This window comes from Manihot esculenta, chromosome 17, assembly GCF_001659605.2.
Source record: "Manihot esculenta cultivar AM560-2 chromosome 17, M.esculenta_v8, whole genome shotgun sequence".
NCBI classification, from domain to species: Eukaryota; Viridiplantae; Streptophyta; class Magnoliopsida; order Malpighiales; family Euphorbiaceae; genus Manihot; species Manihot esculenta.
The window spans coordinates 20,913,183-20,930,565 of NC_035177.2; the positions used below are offsets into that span (position 1 = coordinate 20,913,183).

General features: G+C 35.7%; 4 protein-coding genes across 5 annotated transcripts; 2 read left to right on the forward strand and 2 right to left on the reverse strand.

Moving 5' to 3' along the window:
• Positions 1 to 584: 584 nt before the first annotated feature.
• On the reverse strand, positions 585 to 4,805 carry LOC110604704. The gene is made up of 2 exons (XM_021742977.2): positions 4,536 to 4,805; positions 585 to 2,462 (listed from the first exon to the last, which is right to left on the reverse strand). The coding sequence occupies exon 2, from the start codon at positions 2,413 to 2,415 to the stop codon at positions 934 to 936; it is 1,482 nt and encodes a 493-aa protein (XP_021598669.1). The 5' UTR covers positions 2,416 to 2,462; positions 4,536 to 4,805; the 3' UTR covers positions 585 to 933.
• A 2,138-nt stretch (positions 4,806 to 6,943) lies between these two features.
• On the reverse strand, positions 6,944 to 11,237 carry LOC110605097 (polyadenylate-binding protein RBP45B). 2 transcript variants are annotated; one of them, XM_021743409.2, is made up of 6 exons: positions 10,789 to 11,237; positions 9,661 to 10,132; positions 7,853 to 7,914; positions 7,640 to 7,770; positions 7,460 to 7,556; positions 6,944 to 7,363 (listed from the first exon to the last, which is right to left on the reverse strand). In XM_021743409.2, the coding sequence occupies exons 1-6, from the start codon at positions 11,161 to 11,163 to the stop codon at positions 7,181 to 7,183; spliced, it is 1,320 nt and encodes a 439-aa protein (XP_021599101.1). In that variant the 5' UTR covers positions 11,164 to 11,237; the 3' UTR covers positions 6,944 to 7,180. The 2 variants fall into 2 exon arrangements, with proteins under 2 accessions (XP_021599101.1, XP_021599102.1); XM_021743410.2 differs by having other exon boundaries at positions 7,853 to 7,911; positions 10,789 to 11,236.
• A 617-nt stretch (positions 11,238 to 11,854) lies between these two features.
• Positions 11,855 to 15,799, forward strand: LOC110605415 (zinc finger MYND domain-containing protein 15). The gene is made up of 2 exons (XM_021743997.2): positions 11,855 to 15,273; positions 15,647 to 15,799. The coding sequence occupies exon 1, from the start codon at positions 12,296 to 12,298 to the stop codon at positions 14,180 to 14,182; it is 1,887 nt and encodes a 628-aa protein (XP_021599689.1). The 5' UTR covers positions 11,855 to 12,295; the 3' UTR covers positions 14,183 to 15,273; positions 15,647 to 15,799.
• A 625-nt stretch (positions 15,800 to 16,424) lies between these two features.
• On the forward strand, positions 16,425 to 17,203 carry LOC110604693 (15.4 kDa class V heat shock protein). The gene is made up of 2 exons (XM_021742964.2): positions 16,425 to 16,723; positions 16,828 to 17,203. The coding sequence occupies exons 1-2, from the start codon at positions 16,582 to 16,584 to the stop codon at positions 17,085 to 17,087; spliced, it is 402 nt and encodes a 133-aa protein (XP_021598656.1). The 5' UTR covers positions 16,425 to 16,581; the 3' UTR covers positions 17,088 to 17,203.
• Positions 17,204 to 17,383: the final 180 nt, after the last annotated feature.

The following is a 17,383-nucleotide window of genomic DNA, read 5'->3' on the forward strand; positions in this document are numbered from 1 at the left end:
ACAGAGATTGAATAATTAAGTAATATTTAGTTGGCACTTGAGAGAGTGTAGTAGTGTAGGGAGATGGGATCCTACCATAGAGGATATTGCTGCTGGACTGCAGAAGATCCACATGAACATTTGCTAATGCAGCAAGTAGCACTGGAAGTTACCTAGTCACCGAGAGGATCAAGGTAGGAACGACTGTAGTCAAGAATTAATTAAGGCAATGTACCCATCGAGTTACAAGATAAAAGAATAAACCAAATTTTATTTTCTACATTCTGGATTTTATTTGCCATTACATTAATTGTTATGGACTCTGCTTATCCAATCTTTTCCGCGGACGCCGGATAGAACCAATCCCACAATTCTATATAACAAATTTTCGTTTGTCATAATCCTGCATAACGTTTGAATAGAATGCGTTGGCATTAAATCTATATGAGGGGCATATGTCATTCTCTTAGAGTACTCTTAAATTTTTCTTTATGCCATTCTAAGAGAAATCAAACGGTCAACAAGATCAATCAGCAGGATCTCCCTAGAACTTACATACACTCGTTGGCATACATTTCCAGTACAGGTGTTTTTCTCCAAAAGCATGGTGATCAAGGCAAAAGCATGTCAATTCAACTACAACGCTTCCAAAAGATGCAAAGACATTATCATAAAAACTCTGCCTCCTTTACTACATGTATAACAGATATTATCGGATCCAAATTAGGCAGAGAGCAGTAGTTAACAATGCAAGACCATCCAGAGCAAATGATAGTAGGTTAAAGTTTAAGACTAAGCATATATCAGTGCTCTAGACTATAGAAATATTACGCAGCATCCCTGTTTATTGTCCAACCTCTGCTATTAGAAGCCAATTCTATCACAGCTTTTCCTGTTTATGTAGTTTCAGATGCAACTGTCCTACCCATAATGTTTTCATATCAATGTATAAACCTAAGATTCTGCAGGTGGAATTGCATCCTTCAAGTTGCAATCCACGTTATTGGCTGCACCAGAAGGGCTGTAGAAGAGAGGTTCAGTTATTCTTGGAAGAGCAGTTCCATCAATACCAAGCTTAGGGTCAGATGGAATAGCTTCTCTCTCAAATAGAGTTACTGGCAAGCTCGTCATTGATGCAGAATCAGAGTCGGCCTTCAAGATGCTAGTGGCACTAGAGGGATTACATAACTGCGGTTCAATCATCCTTTGAGTAGGAGATCCTTCAGTTGCAAGCTTGGATGCAGATGGAATAGCTTCTCTTTCAAATAGTGTCACTGGAAGGCCTCCTATTGGTGCAGACTCTGAGTCTACCCTAGTAACATTAGCAGCACGACTTCCAGGCCTCCCATTTAAGTGGGATGCATCATTTCCACTAATAACATTCACAGCAAGCTCTGGCACTGCAGCTTTATTTGGAGAAGCCAGTTTTTCCATCCAAATTTTTAACCCAATTGGTTCAGCAGATATGAATTCAGGTTCATTTGTTACAGGAACTTGATTATGCTCAAGGTTTGGACTTTTTACCCCATCACTAATTGACTGATTCGGCTTTAATTCATCACTCACAGCTTGATGTTGAATTTGAAGCTCAAGATTAACAGCTCCACTGCTAGGAATACTATCAGTAGAAGGTACTGACTGCGATACTGATTTTGATTGCACAGTTGCCTCCAGATTTACATTAGGAACTTTTGTTGCCGAACAATCAAATTCTTTCACCGCCTCATCTTGTTCAGCAACTTTATCATGTACCATCTGTGGGATAACAATAGTAGACTGGCTTCCATGTCCTGATTCCATAATTTTAATTTTATGTGGTGCAACTCTGCCTCCCGAGGAAGATCCTGTGCTACTCATAGGTGGGTTATCAGTCAAAGGAAGGACATTAGAGGAAGGAAGGACGCTTGATGCAGGTTGGTTTTCCTGTGAAATGGGAACACCGGGTTGAAGTTCAGATGGTAGCCCTTGGACTTGAATCATTGGTCCAAAGTTTTGAAGCTCAGCGGGATGCTTATCGCTTTGCTCCAATGAAGGAACTGGGCCAGGGACTAGAGTTTGTGGATTTGCAACTGGTATGGGCATCTCTGTCCTTCTGTACATCTTCGCTTGTGGAGCTACATCATTTAAGGCTGTGATTGGAGAGAATCTGCCCGGAAGAAACACAACACCCCTCAGATAAGTGTCAGTATCACCTATCTTAACTTTAAGAAGATATCCAGCATCAAATGAGCCCTCAATGACTCCAGAAACAACTTGACCCACCATTTCTTCAACAACAGCACCAGTTATAAATGCAGACTGTTTGTTTTTAGCCACAGGCAATGCAGGAGGAATCTCACCTTGTGCCATGCTCTCATCCTTGCGGGGACGGCCCCGTTTGCGCTTCAATGGGGGGTCTGTTAGAGAGCAGCTGGTCACTTGACCCTGTGAGTTCATCTTGCAAAGTTGATAGAAGATCTGATTTTACACAGTTAAAATTTTCTCTGGAAAAAAAAAAAAGTCATTTTATCTTCTCTTATTGTAATGAATCAAGCAGTGAGAGAGTTAAAAAAAGAAAAGGGCAATAAGTTAAAATAGTTAAAAAAAAAAAAAAAAGCTATATAATTAATCAGCAGAAGACATCATACACATCAAACTGCTCTGTAAGCAAATATATGCCATTAGCCTTTTCCATGTAGGTTTCAACTCATGGTCCCTAAATTCCCATCTGACATGCGCTCAATACGACTATGTGTTTACTTTTGCAATAGGAATTACTGTATGAAATAACCATTGTGACAAAGACAAGAACACATATGCAACCAGCTCAAATGTATACTTGAGCTGTAATATACAGCTGGTGGATACATTCTTTTAACCCAAAAGTGTGATGTAAGATGGGTTTCCCTATGATATTATGTGGTCATGTCCAAAAACAAGCACTACCACTCTCAATGCAGAATATCACAAAAAACAGGAACAAATAGCTAAATATATTACTTCCCTCAAAACTGGTGGCATGAGAAAGTAGATTCTATCTTCCTTTGAATAGCACAACCCATTAGACAAGCACAATTTTCAAAGTCTATCTTGTAGCTATGTGTGCCATATCTGAACAAAAGGGCATTTCATAAAAATTTGATGTGTTACTTAACCTGAACACTGAAGTCCAACTGAACTTCCACATGCATTCAAAATACCATACAAGAAAAATGACTCATCCACACTATAACATAGGCAGTTCCAAGTCAAATTATCAGATTTTAGTCCTAAATTCAAATTTGTATAACAGTTTATCTTCTTTCCATATAGGAAGAAGCATAAGAGACCAAACCAGTTAAGGAGGAAATCGAAAAGGACAAAAACGAAAGTATGTGGAATGTAATAGTATGAGTATGCCATAAATATTGCAACATAACTACTAGTAATCACAAGTACATCATCCGTAAGCAAGAAAGAGAAACATAAGGTCCATACAGTAATCACAAACGATAATATAAGCCATCAAATCTACGATTCGGTAGATAGGCTTATTTTTTCCTTCTGCATAAACAAAGACACATAGGTGTCCAACATAAAGTCGACCTAGGTGCAACACCAAGTTCAGGATCGACCAATAGTATCATAAAAAATTCAAAACCCCTAAGCAACAACCCCATTTCCCCTCTTTCAATTACATATAAACTGCATGGCCTAATTTTATCGTGTGATCTAACTATGCAATAAAAGAAAACCAAAAGTCTAAGCAAAGATAGATTGATAAACCAATAAAAGAACAAAAAGAAAGATCTAGACCCTATCACTGTGATCCATTTTGTGTTAAGGGAATTGCAATATAATCATCCACATGCACTGGAAATTGAAGTTTTTCAAAACAGATGAATATTAATTTCTTTACATAATGAAGGAACAAAATAGTTAAGTAAGAGAATGATCTGATGCAACTAGGGAAAGTGCAAATATTGATATTTATGATGGGCATATAAGATTCTCTTTTCTTTTGGGAATGTTTAAAGAATTTGCAATTGCATTTAAAATATTATATTACTTTGCGGTTTAGAATGAAGGAGACGTTGAATTTGATCAGATTTTCAAATACATCAGTTACTGCATTAACATTTCAAAAAGTTTTGTTCGTGATGAACACCATTCAACGGAATGTAAAAAAGATATAACAGACATAAAATCACTTGCTTATGTAATATGATAGGCCTACGATGACTTGCCTCATTGATAATAGCAATGCAAAACACCGTACATGGGGGATTCAAATTTATATAGATTAAGGTGAGAGAAAAGAAGGGGGAAAAAGATTCTTGAAGATAACATTCACACATAACATTTAATAGAACTCTAGATTCTTGAAGATCTCTTTACGACAGAAGAGGATAATATTGGACCACAGCTTATCAAAATCTGCAACGATAGTTTGCGAAGAAATGGGATCGGAGGTTTTCATTTAATGCAAGGCATGCAATTATCACCAAGACTTTCATATTGCAATAGAAGACAAGATTCAAGCCATTATCATGCAAATTCCATGGCAATCAAATTTTTGCTCACAAAAGCACACTTACTGCCTCTACCATGCTCTTTGAGTGGATTTCCTGCTCGACGCCATCATCATTTCTTAGAAAGATGGAAGCAAGAGTCTAAATAGAGATGAAAGCATTGATTCTAATTTGTTACAGTTGGACTCTCGGTGGGTATACAAATACAATAATGATAGTCACCATCTGATATCCATAATTAACAAATGTAACATAAAGTATCTGTGAGATTTGGATTGGGCTAAGCTGCATTCTGTGTACCATTAACGTAGACAAGCTCTAAATCCGCGCAGATGCTGTGCTTTCTTTTTTTATTTTTTTTTTTGGGTTAATTATATTAGTATAGTTGATAAATAAAAAAATAATATATTTATAAAAATAAACTGTGCCCAGCCCAAACCTGTGATTTTTTGTCAAAGAGCTTCTTTGTGGGCTTTAGAAGCCTATATCTTATAGGCTTGTGTTTTAGTGCTGTATTTCTGAGTTTGGACATTTTTAGATGGATGTGCATTCAATTTCCACACCCGCCGAGAGAAAAGAGAAGGGGGCGCGCCGGACAACATGAGGAGCAATGATATCTCAATTTGCTATTGCAAAATAGAAAAATAGATACCTAGAAAAATGTGCCCTAAAAAGCCTAAGACAACCACAAGTAAAAGAATATCACACATTGCAGAATTTTAGTTCCTGAACAACTAGGCTAATCTTCAAGTTTAAACACATTAAACAAGAAAATGCTCCTAATATTACATATTTAAAATAAAGAATGTCATGATATTAAGCATACAAGCCAAAAAAAAATAAAGAATGTCATGATATTAAGCATACAAGCCAAAAAAATGAACTTCAATTTCATAGATTTCATATGTAAAATACATCAAAATCAAATTTTCGTCTTCAACGTTGTTCAGTAAATCTATGAAATAAGTAAATATCATCGAAGAAATGAAATTATAATTTCTATTATGATTTATATCAACATCTCTTTTCATAATAAAATCAAATTATAATGAAATAGATGACTGGACGGCTACTATCATTTAAATCACTTTTGGAGTCAAAAGGATATTTAAAAAATTATACGTTCAAATATAGGGTTTTTCTTTTTTTTTTTTTAATTTTATTTTAACGTTTATTGTTTGACCTGTGAGAAAATAACAGAAAAAAAAAATAATCCAAGAGGGTGAAAAAATAAATACAATCACAGTATTACATTTACACGTATTTATAAATCCTTAATAAGCTCAAATATCTTCATTTCTGAGTAAAAAAATCACATACAAAGTAAATAATTACAAATATTATCTACTTTAAAATCATTGATAAATTTATTTTAAAAATAATAAAGTATAAAATAATCTTTTTGATATATTTTATACAAAAGTGAAATAATATAAATACAAAATATCACTCATATCATGATGATATATTTAATTATGATTTACAAGTATTCACATAAATAAAGTAAAAAATAAAATATAACTATAAAAGGATATCTTATTATAATATTTATATTGTGTTTAATTCTATAACATCAATAAAACGCGTTGTGGAATATATTTTACAATAATAATATTGTAGTTGTTGAATTTGTGAATTGAAGTTTATTAGAATAAAATAATTTATTTTGTTAAATAAATAAATTTGATAATTGTATATATTTAATTTTAGTTAAAAATAAAATTTATGAAATTTATTGATAAGTTTAATTTTTGTAATAATAAATAAAATAATTATAGTTATAAATTAATAACAAAATTAAAATATAATTTCTACCGTTTAGAATAAAGAACTTCATAAAAAATTAGTTCAACTGACATTTTTTCTATTGATATTTAATTTGAAGAGAAACTCTAAATTTTTATATCAAACAAATTTTAATTAGAAAATAAAAATATAAAAAACCATATTAAAAAAAGTTTTTAATAAATCATTTCAAATAAAAACTTAACTTCCTTCCATATTTAGTGAATCTTGCATGACTTTTCAAAATACAAAATTTTTAAGTAAAAATTTAAATTAAATCCTAAATAAGAGAAATAAAAAACTTGTTTAACAAAGAAATCGATTCAATTAATAGTTTATGAATATATTCTAATAAATGACAATACATTTTAAAAATCATATAATATAGCTCTGAATATAGAAAAGATCCGTCATGCATTGGCTACAATTCTTCCTTTTCACAAGGATCAACATCTATGCAGTTACGGACTTAACCCGGCAAGTCCTCGGCAATAACTGCGTTAAAATTAAACTAGATAACTGCACTAAAATTAAACTAAAAGGAACTGAATTTAATTCTCTACATCTTCCTGCTTCCCCTTTGCCACTGCCTGATAAAATCTGTCCCAGACCATCGCAAGATTGATAAAAGAAAATGAGCAGAATCAAGGAGTCAACCGACATAGCTTTGTCCATTGGTCAAATCGATCAGAAGCAAAGCATAATATATAGAAATAAGACCATATAACATGAGCACATTAAAGATAGCAATTGTGCAAAATTTTAGTAAATAAGGGTCTACAGGTGCCATATGCTATTAGCAAAGAAACAACACAGCCGATTCGTCAACCCCGAAGAGCACATTATAGTAGATGGAACTAGCACCACTCCACCATCTCACCACTAATAATAATCATCAGTTGAAAGCACAAGAATGCCAAAACTTTTCAGCTATACCCCACTTGCTGCTGCTGCTGCTGCTGCTGCTGGGGCTGCTGATAATTCCCATATCCAGGATAGCCTCCGTAGTACACGTTTGGATCCTGAGGAGCAGGGGCATAGCCATAATTCTCATATCCCTGTGCATATCCATAATATCCAGCATTCCACTGAGCAGCTTCCGGTTGAGGCTGAAAAAGAGACGTCCAGTAGATACATCAGATATAAAGGACTCGTTCCAATTTCTTTTCTCAAAGCAAACTAAAAGTCAGGTAATGCAAATCAACCTGTTTGTTTGAAGGGCTACGTCCCCATGAAAGACGAATATTTTGCCCACTCAACTGAGCTCCATTTAACATCCGCAATGCTTCCTCTGCACAGCTCCTGATCCATGCATAAATGCAAATTAAAATGCTCCATTTCTTCATTACAGGATTCCACTATAGTTATTCAGTGGATGTCCTTACCTGTCAGCAAACTGAACAAACCCACATCGCTTGCCTGCTGGTATCTTCACATGTAACAATTGCCCATATTGGCCAAAAAGCTCCCTCAAATGGTCATCCGTAACATTAGAATCCAAATTACCAACAAATATCTGTTTTGAAAATCGTGCAAATCACACACATGTTGCGAAGTAATAATTTATATATGTGTAAAAAATAGATTAAAGTACCCACAGTTGTATTATTTGGGTCATTCTCATTCTCACTCTGGGTCTGAGTATTCTGATATGAAGCTGCTGCATGTGAAAAATTAATGTGAAGTATACAAAAAATACAAACATAGGAGAACATTCACTTCAGAGTATTGGAGATGGATGGAGACATACAGGCGACTAACGGTAGATTATGATATCACATGGTAAACAAGTAGGTCAGGCATCATAAGTAGATCTCAACAATTTTTTTTTTTTTGGGGGGGGGGGGAGAAAACAAAAGAGAAAAGGTGATTTTGATGAAGAAAAGTATATTATCCAAGTAAAGATACCACCACATATTATGATCCAGAAATTCCAAGGAGTAAATATGGCCATTATTTATCAATTACTGAACTCAGCTACTCAGAATGTCCATTGATCTACAGTTCAACTCTTTTATGCTTCATTTCAATGACAATGGAAGTATAAAGAATATTCCAATCATAGTTTGCTAAGGTTTAGATACTTATTCCAATAATACCAGACAAACCAAATGGAAAATTTAGGCCTTGATCTTATCACATAACAAATCAAATTTTGATAAGCAAATAACAAGAGAATCAAATGACTAGGTAACTACTATAATCATTGGCCCACTAATATACCACATAAAGCAATTATAAAGAAAGAACTCTGATGCAAAGCAGGTGGAAAAACCGGCCCCACCCATGCCAAAAAAAGAGCATATAAGGTTTCTAGCAGCTCAGAGAACCTGCACTCCCAGCCAGAATGCAATAGAACATTCCAAGAATACCAATAAAGGGGAAGTATTACACCATGTCAAAGTAGAGGGAAATTCTTGAAACATTGGTGGCAAGTCAACAAGAGACTAATGACAATTCATCTAAACAGGCCATACACGTTTGGAAGGAGAGAAATTAACCATAATGAAAAGGGAAGAAGTCAAACAGAAGAACGACAAAGTATAGGTAGCAGTCCCAAGCCAAAAATAGTTGGGGAGTTATGAAAGTGCAATATGAGGAAACAGACAATACCATAACCACCTTTCTATGCAGTTTCAGACACTGCACCAACATTCCTCAGGACATACCTTAACATCAACTGAAATCTAGAAACATAAATAGCCATACTAAATCTAAAATTATTAACTAGAATCATGTACTGCAAGTAATGAGGGAAAAATAGAAATGAATTTCTGAAAAGCTAAAAGGGAAATAAAAGTAAACTAAACCTTCTCTAATGAAAAAAAAAAATGACATGTTACTGAACTGATAGAAATTTAGATAACCAGAGCAGTAACAGAATGCAACTTGACTGACAGCTCAACCAAAAGAACGGGCAGAAAAGATGCTTTGAAAAATGTAGCATAACAGATGCCACATAAAAGCTTAAAATAAAGGACAAAAACTAAAACTGACCTAGGAGAGGCATGCACTAAAGGGTAACCAATTCAGCTGAAATCAGTCCCAGGCCCCTAGATGATAGAGCCTCTTGACGCCCTGCTTTGAGAGAATAGGAGTTCTATAAGTTTTTGCAAGTTTAAGACTAACAGAATTATTGTGCCCAAATGCTAAAGGAAAGTACAGGAAGGAAATGACTTGGGAAACTGCTTCCTATCTTCGAACCATATAACTGAAAGAGGTCAAACTTAACAACAATGATAAGCATACATACTATAAATCATATATTAAATACAAGCTCATATAATCCCACCACTTCAAAATGGTCAAATTCCATGATTATCTATGCATATTAAAGAAAAAGGACAACAGGATTAGAGTACAAGCATTCAACTACAGTGACACTGATCACTGCAGATAAGCGTACCTTTAGTATACTGCTGGCCAGCAACTGCCTTTTTGTTTGTAGCTAGCCCTATCCGCATAGGTCTTGTTGAACAGAAAGCTCCATTCATCTCAGTCATAGCACGTACCTGTTCACTTTCATCTCCAAATCTGACAAACCCATAGCCCTTTGTGCGTCCAGTGAGCCTATCAATAACAACTTTTGCACCCTTAACTGAAGGATATCGAACTCTGAATGTCTCTTGTAGTTGGTAATCTGTAACATCAGCAGCCAAGTCTCCAACAAAAATTGTGAAGTCAGGAGTATCATCCCGCTTATCACCCCCGCTAAAAGAAGCCCAGTTCAGCCTGAAGTTCTGCTCACCATTTGGCATGGGGGTACCATTGTATGTCTGCAATATCCTTTCTGCAGCCCCATGACTGGTAAACTCAATAAAGCCGTAACCTTCTACTTGACCAGTTTGCTTATTACGAATTACTTTCACAGAAACAACCTGCAAACAAATTGTATTCAGTAACTCAACCAATCCTTTCCCTAATAAATGTGGACAAAGCTTGCTTGTAATTTGCAAACACAAAAATAAACGCCAATGAAGGCAAAGGCAGGTTAGGAGTAAATAATGCATGAGACCCATGATGCAGAACAATAGATTTTTCAAAATGTGAAATAATCATATATCCATCTGTAACCCATAAAAATCCATAAAGATAAACATAAAGATGTTTAATTCATGGGACACATCCACAAAGCTTTATTTCTATTGCAACTGCCCTGCACTTCGTATACACTCAAACAACCAATACCATCCACTTGTAGAAAACTTGCAGTATTAGGATATTTTATCTGAAGACTACAATGAGGACACAAAACAAATGGTAAATGCATGAAACAAGAAAACAAATAAAATTAGATAGGACACAGCAACAATACAAGAACATATCTTTCATCAGCACACAAAGAACTAACTTTCAATTCGTGAAAAGCAAATCACAGCATACTACATAAACATTGGTTCATGAATTCTCGATGATCAAGTCAATCCACGAGAACAGAGAACTCGTTAATCCTACCTGTCAAGGACAAGACAAGCCTCTACATATATGTCACTACTCTTTATTTATTTATTTATTTTATTTATTTATTTGCTACCTCTCCGGTGTGAGCGAAGCAGCTATGGAGATAATTCTCATCCATCCAGTACTGCAAATCCCCGATCCAAAGCGTACGGATCTCATCGGCACTGGCAGGTTGACCAGGTTGCTGTTGCTGGGCGTGCTGGAATTGTTGCTGCAGCTGCGGTGGCGCAACCGCGGGCGGCATCGTAGGCTGGTGAGCCCACAGAGCTGGTGGCGGAGGCTGGGACTGGGGCAGTTGAGGCATCATCATCATATAAGGTTGCGGGGGAGGTTGCTGGTATTGCTGAGGGTGACCTTGTGGAGGTGGTGGAGCGATTGCTGGAGGTTGCGGCGGCCCCATGGGTGGCTGTGGAGGGGGCATACCTCCAGCTCCTGGCTGCTGCATCATGGCGTCGAGATTGAGATATGGAGGAGAGAGAAAGGAAACCCTAGCGCTCGAGAGTGCGAGAATAGATATAAGAGTGTTCGGAATCCAAAGATTGAAAAAAAATATCTATTCGACCTCAAATTTTGATTAGCCAATAAAGAGACACGTAAAATACACGCGTGTCATATTGGGAGTGAACTTTTGAGGGAATGATTGTTTACGGGCATGTCCCTGAAAACTATCCTGCATCATGATTTTGTGACCGTCCGATTCAGAAACCAAGGTTTTATAAGAACAAAATCGGGTCAGAAGAGCCCGTAAATAACAAAAAGTAAACAACCAAACCCCAACATTTCCTTTAATTTTTCAGGTTCTTTATCTAGTAGTAGAAAAAATAAGAGAGAATTACCGTCAGATCATAACTTTCTTAAAAAATTACTATTTTAATTTTATTTTTATTTTAAAATCATTGAATTAAAATATTTTTATAATTTATCAAATCTAATTTTTTAATATCTTTGTCAAAAACTATTGGTTAATTTATTTTAATTTTAGTGAAATGAATTAAATAGTTTTTTTTTTGAACTGGGAATTAAATAGTTTAAATATTTAAAATTATGAAAATTAAATAATATATATAATAAAAGCAAACTATATAAGTATTTAGGGATTATCGATTTCTTTATAGATGAATTAATAAATACACTAAAAGTTTAGGACTTCATAATAATTACTAAATAAATCAAAGATTCTTGTTTTTTCGATAGCTGTTCTTTGAAGTTTGCAGTCATTCACTCTCTGGTCCGCGTTTCAGCAGCCAGTTCTGGTACAGCGCAGTCATCATAGTTCTTTCTGTTTCTAGTTGATCTTTTCTCTCGATCTTTTCTTCCGTTTCAGGTTCTCTACTTCTCCTTAGTGTTCAACATACGATACTGTGATTTTCTAGCATTTCTCGTGCGAACTCTCCAGTTTTCAGTACTTTTACTTGATTTCTGGACCCTTTCAAGGTCAGATTCATTCTCAATTTTGAGTGTTAGGATTTTGAGTTCTTATAGTAGCAATAAAGGGTAGCCTTTGTTTTTGGATTTACTGGTTGTAATCAGGTTTAGGAGTCTGGTAAGAATTTAGTAGATCTAATACAAGTGCATTTTTAATGGATTTGCATTTGAAGAGCTTGTTTGGTAGATTCCAGGAGCAATTTGGGTCTGGTCCTGGGCTTGGTCCTGGGTCTGGGACCTGCTTAATGAAGGTGGAGGGTATTGCTCCTAATTTCATTAAGTCGATATATAAAGCTTGCGCCGCTCTTTACAGAACTGATCCATGGAGGAGATTGCGTCCAGCACATTTTTTTGGAATCCGGGTAGGAAAGGACTCGGATTGGTCGAGTAAGAAACAACCTTTCCCATGTGTTCAGTTCATAGGAGGTGACGGTGGGGATGTTAGCTTTTACCTGTTTCGATCTGAAAATGATGCTAGGAAGATGACAGGGTCCAGAGAGACAATTTGTGTTCCTAATGTTGAGCTTCTGAGGGTTACATATGAACCTGAATCATTGATGTTTCCTTCTAATAGGAAAATGATCAAGACATTGTCATTGGAGGTATCAGGCACCGACAGATTTCCTGTAATTGATGTTGCGCGTTGTATGTCTTCAGGTGTTCTTCGGTTTAGGCATCCAACTCTTGAGGAGCTTAGGTTTGTGTATGCGTTTGTGAAAGCCATGTCTCTGGTGCATCCATTACTTCAGGAAGACAAAGAAGGTGCTCCGAAGTGGTCAAAGTTGATGTATTTTGAACCCTTTATTGAGACTGTTGATGTTCAATGGCCTCCAGAAATAGGCAAGTTTCATGATCTTGTTGCAGTTACAATCTCGCACCCGCCTGGCCAATCATATGGGGAAAAGGGAAGGTCAGCACCCACCAAGTATGCAGAACGACCCAGGGAGGAGACCTTTGTTGATGTGAGAATTAACACAAATTCCAACTTGAGGAAGTGCATAATGTGCGAGAAAGAAGTTCATGTAGAACAGGCTTTCTCTTGTGGGCAGTGTCTAGCAGTGGTCTATTGTGATTCTCACTGCCAGAAGCAGCACTGGAAGGAAACGCATAAGAGCATGTGTGGCCTTTACAAGGCTATGATGGAAAGGGAAGAGGAGCTGGTAATAAAAATCTTTGTGTTCCCTTGTTCTGCTGAACAACCTTGTAAATGGCTCGAGTCATTAGGTGTCCATCAGAAGGGAATGTGGAGGAGAAAGTGTAATTGCTATTCTCACTGCCCTTTTGGACTCCTTCCAGTTAAAGGCGGATTGTGGGATTCATGGGGTGGCCTGGACGACAATGAGTATCCCCGTGATTCACCTTTTCACAACCATTTGAGAGATGGAATATCGAGCCCAATCCTACTCTCTGGTTGGTCAGAGTACTATAGTCTTCGGTCACTGCCACTGTCAAGCCCTGTTGCTGACATTCTTTCTCATCCGCTGACAGTTTATTACATTTTAACTGCCCTCAACATCAGTTCAAAAAATCTGTTACTCAAGGGGAAAGAGGTCATTCTTCATTACCTTGGGCCTGAAGGGGAGTTGGATTGGTTGCCAGCATTTGCAGAAATTAGCCATTTGCTCAATGGATCAGGTAACATACACATTGTAATGGTGGGTCCTGAAGTTCCAACGAATTTATCTGGAACAACTTCAGGAATAAGTAGCAGGGTGAGGGTGAATCTGGTGAGGGGCATTTATCAAGAGGAAGCCACCTACCTGCCGTCTCCCCATGTTATTGTTGCATTGAACTGTGGACTAGATAGCCATATGAGTTGGGGTGGAGCACTTGAATTGATAAAATCTTCAAGTGTCCCAGCCTTCTTTACAGAACAGTCAGAAATTTCTTGTGGAAATGCAAAGCAGGTCTTTCGAGGTGCTGGATTACACATTACCCATCCTGTGACACCAAATCCTTTTCGCTCTCCTGTGAAGATGCAAGGGACTTCTAGTAATCTTCCTTCATATAGTAACGGATTTATTCTTGGAGTCAATACATGACTGGAATCATACTATATGAATTGGTTGGAGCGCTTGAATTGATCAAATCTTCAAGTTTTCCAGCTTCTTTAAAAGCAGTCAGAAATTCCAGGTACAAATGCAAAGCAGGTCCTCCATGGGCTAGATTGCTCAATTTTCTTCCTGTGGCACTTCTAGCATTCTGCATATAGCAATGGGATTGCACTTGGGGGCAATTCATGAGTTGGATCCTGGGATTGCTTTTTTATCTTGCATATCTGTCATTTACCTAATGGTGATCTTGTGTGCTAAAGATGATGGTTGCAAATTAATTGAGTCTGATGTTGTATGTTAGCATACATGAGCTTTGTTAAGCATGAGGATGACCTCCTTCAGGAATGAGCTTCATTTTTTTTTCCCTTTGATCTTAAGGTGTCCTGGTTTCTTGTTAGGGGCAGTTAATAACTCCTGCAGATGTAGCCATGTTTAGCCCTATTTAAAAATTCCTGCATTTTATATATGATGACCTTTATTCATATAATTAGTTGAACCTACTGATGAATAATCTATAACTAACCATGCTCATATGCTTGTGGTCTACTTTGTCTTCTTTGTTGGGACAATCTGAAAGGGTCAAAATAAGAGATTTTGTTTGTATATTTAGAAGCTGGAAACTGCTGGTGATAAAGGTCAATGGATTCTAGCATAGAGAGAGTTGATAAAAGAAGAGAAGTCAAGTGATATGAGTAGGTGAAGGTTCAAAACTTGTTAGAATAGATCTATGTAGCCTTAATTCATCCTTTCAAAGATCAACCGTGGGGCTTTGAAAACCATCCAATGTGTGTGTGGTAGCACCAGCTTTTCATTTGTTCGTGATGCCTAGTAAAGTTCATGTTTTATAAGTATTGCAGTCGTGGAAGCTGAGTAAAATTGTTATTTGCTCTACTTGCTGCCTATTTGGCCTTGAAGTTGAATGTTGTGCTTTAAAAATGGCATCATTTTAGATGCTATTTTTAAAAGCTGATGAAAAAAAAACTACTTTGTGATTTTTGTTTTCTTATGGTTAATATGTGTCAATTAATTTTAATATTTTCAACTAATATATTTAAGAAAACGTTTTTTTCTCAAAAGTAGTTTAATAGATATTTATTAAAACATCAAGAATTATTTGTGATCTGAAGTTTGCAGCCATGAAAAGGAAATAGCTGTTCAGTTGGTGGGGCAATTGTGCATTTAACTTTCTCTTGTGCTTAAAATAATTCTCTTTTTTTCCCTTCTCTAAAATGTTGCAAACGATAAATTGCAAGTAAGTTTCATTATCCCTTATGTGAAGAAATAATCAGAAATTAAAATGGATAAATAAATCATTATCTATGACTTAATATAAATAGGTTTGATTGATTTATAAGTCAAATAAAAAAAAATCTCTTAATCAAACAGAAATCACAAAGGATAACTAACTAAAAATAAAAGAAAATTCTAAATTCTGATTTTAATTCCTTTAAGTTTTAATTAAAATCCCAGTTCTAGGTTGATCCTTAATTACTCTTTGTTTGGATTGTGTTGGAGAGAAAAGAAAAGATTTTTCTTTATTAATTAGAAATTTAATTACTTTAAATGTTTGAACATCAATTAAAGGATTTAAAAAAAAAAAAAAAAGGAGAAATTCTCAAACTCTTTATAATGGATTCAAAATATCTCTCCACATTAATGGAAAATAAAAAGGAAGGAACATTATTTGTATAAAAATTTTTAGATGTTTTTTTTTATTTGAAGGCTTTTTTTTTAAGATTATAATGATATAATAGTCATTTTATTTTGTTCTTTAGAAATAAATTATATTTCTCTCTTATTTTGATAACCTATTCAAACATTAAACAAATGAATTTTTTATTTATTTATCCTCTTTAACTTTTTTTTTTAATTTTCTTAATGCATAATTAAGATCCAAAATGATGGTTTAGCTATCCCTAAAGATAATTACTGGATGGAAAATGAGTAGATGCATAATTTAGGATTAAACTTATAACTCTGCCTCAATTATTACTTCCTGCAACTTGCTTAGAACCTTTTTCTTTTTTAGGAAACAACTTGCTTAGAAATTAGAACATAGAAGCCAGGCTCCTCTAAAGTTAGAATAGGCAAAAAAAAAAAAAAAGGTGAAGGGCAAATTCGTCATTGCACTATCAGATATTTATCCAATCATCTAGCAATTCACACCATGGCATTGATCATTTCCTCCTATGGAAGGAAACCTCCTACAAAGTTTGAACTTCCCAACTTCCAAACCCAACTCCAAAACCTAACCCCACTTGGCCAATTGCCCTTTAAAAGGTCAAGTTAGCCACTTGCCCTTTAAAAGGTCAAGCATCTCCATCTCCATCTCCATCTCCCTCTCCTTTAAATAAAGAATTGCCTACAAAAAATCAGAAGAAAAGGCAATGGAGTTCCCCATGAATCAACCTTTTCCATGGCACTACCTCCTTGCCTCTCCTGCTCATTTCTCCTATTCAGTCTCCCCAGAAAACTATGTTCACTGGGCCCAAACACCTGACTCCCATGTTTACTCAGCTGACCTCCCTGGTATATGCTACAACAAATTAATTTTCTTTTCATTTCCTCAACTTTCTTGCATTTTCTTGGTCCTTGATGAATCTTTTCTTTGTGTCTTGTTCGGGTATTTGCAGGTGTGAGGAAAGAGGAGATAAAGGTAGAAGTTGAGGATTCAATATACCTCATAATTAGAACAGAGGCCATTGATGAATCAACTAAGCCTGCCAAGGACTTCATGAGGAAATTTCGGCTGCCGGGTCTGGTTGATATTGATGGAATTTCAGCTGGATATGAAGATGGTGTCTTAAGAGTTACTGTACCGAGATCTTACACAAGGAGAGGTCTCATTACAGCCATGCCTGAGAGACTGGAAGTTACAGCTAGAGCTGCTTGAATTCATGATTTGATTAGATGGTTAGACACTGAGATTTGGGTTTTGATTAATTGTTAGAATTGCTATTATTTGATCGTATATTGTTACCATGGAGTTTATGGATAAAGGGTATTTGCTATGCTTTTGTTTTGTCCGGTGAGTGGATGATGTTGTGCTTTTGTTGGTTGAGAATATTCATTTAATTTTATTTAAATATCTAAAATCAAATTAATAAAAAGAATTAAAGACGAAACAAAATAATAAAATTTATTCACTTACTCGTCAATCAAACAAAAAAAATATATAAAATTTACGAA

What these genes read in the sequence shown, in the direction of transcription:
- LOC110605097 (XM_021743409.2), bottom strand. Translation starts at nt 11,163, where the DNA reads ATGATGCAGCAGCCAGGAGCTGGAGGTATGCCCCCTCCACAGCCACCC. An exon ending in GCTTCGCTCACACCGGAGAG is followed by an intron (nt 10,133 to 10,788) that starts GTAGCAAATAAA and finishes ATTTGTTTGCAG; the next exon opens with GTTGTTTCTGTGAAAGTAAT. An exon ending in GTAGCCCTTCAAACAAACAG is followed by an intron (nt 7,364 to 7,459) that starts GTTGATTTGCAT and finishes TCTCTTTTTCAG; the next exon opens with CCTCAACCGGAAGCTGCTCA.
- LOC110604704 (XM_021742977.2), bottom strand. Translation starts at nt 2,415, where the DNA reads ATGAACTCACAGGGTCAAGTGACCAGCTGCTCTCTAACAGACCCCCCA.
- LOC110605415 (XM_021743997.2), top strand. Translation starts at nt 12,296, where the DNA reads ATGGATTTGCATTTGAAGAGCTTGTTTGGTAGATTCCAGGAGCAATTT.
- LOC110604693 (XM_021742964.2), top strand. Translation starts at nt 16,582, where the DNA reads ATGGAGTTCCCCATGAATCAACCTTTTCCATGGCACTACCTCCTTGCC. An exon ending in TTACTCAGCTGACCTCCCTG is followed by an intron (nt 16,724 to 16,827) that starts GTATATGCTACA and finishes GGGTATTTGCAG; the next exon opens with GTGTGAGGAAAGAGGAGATA.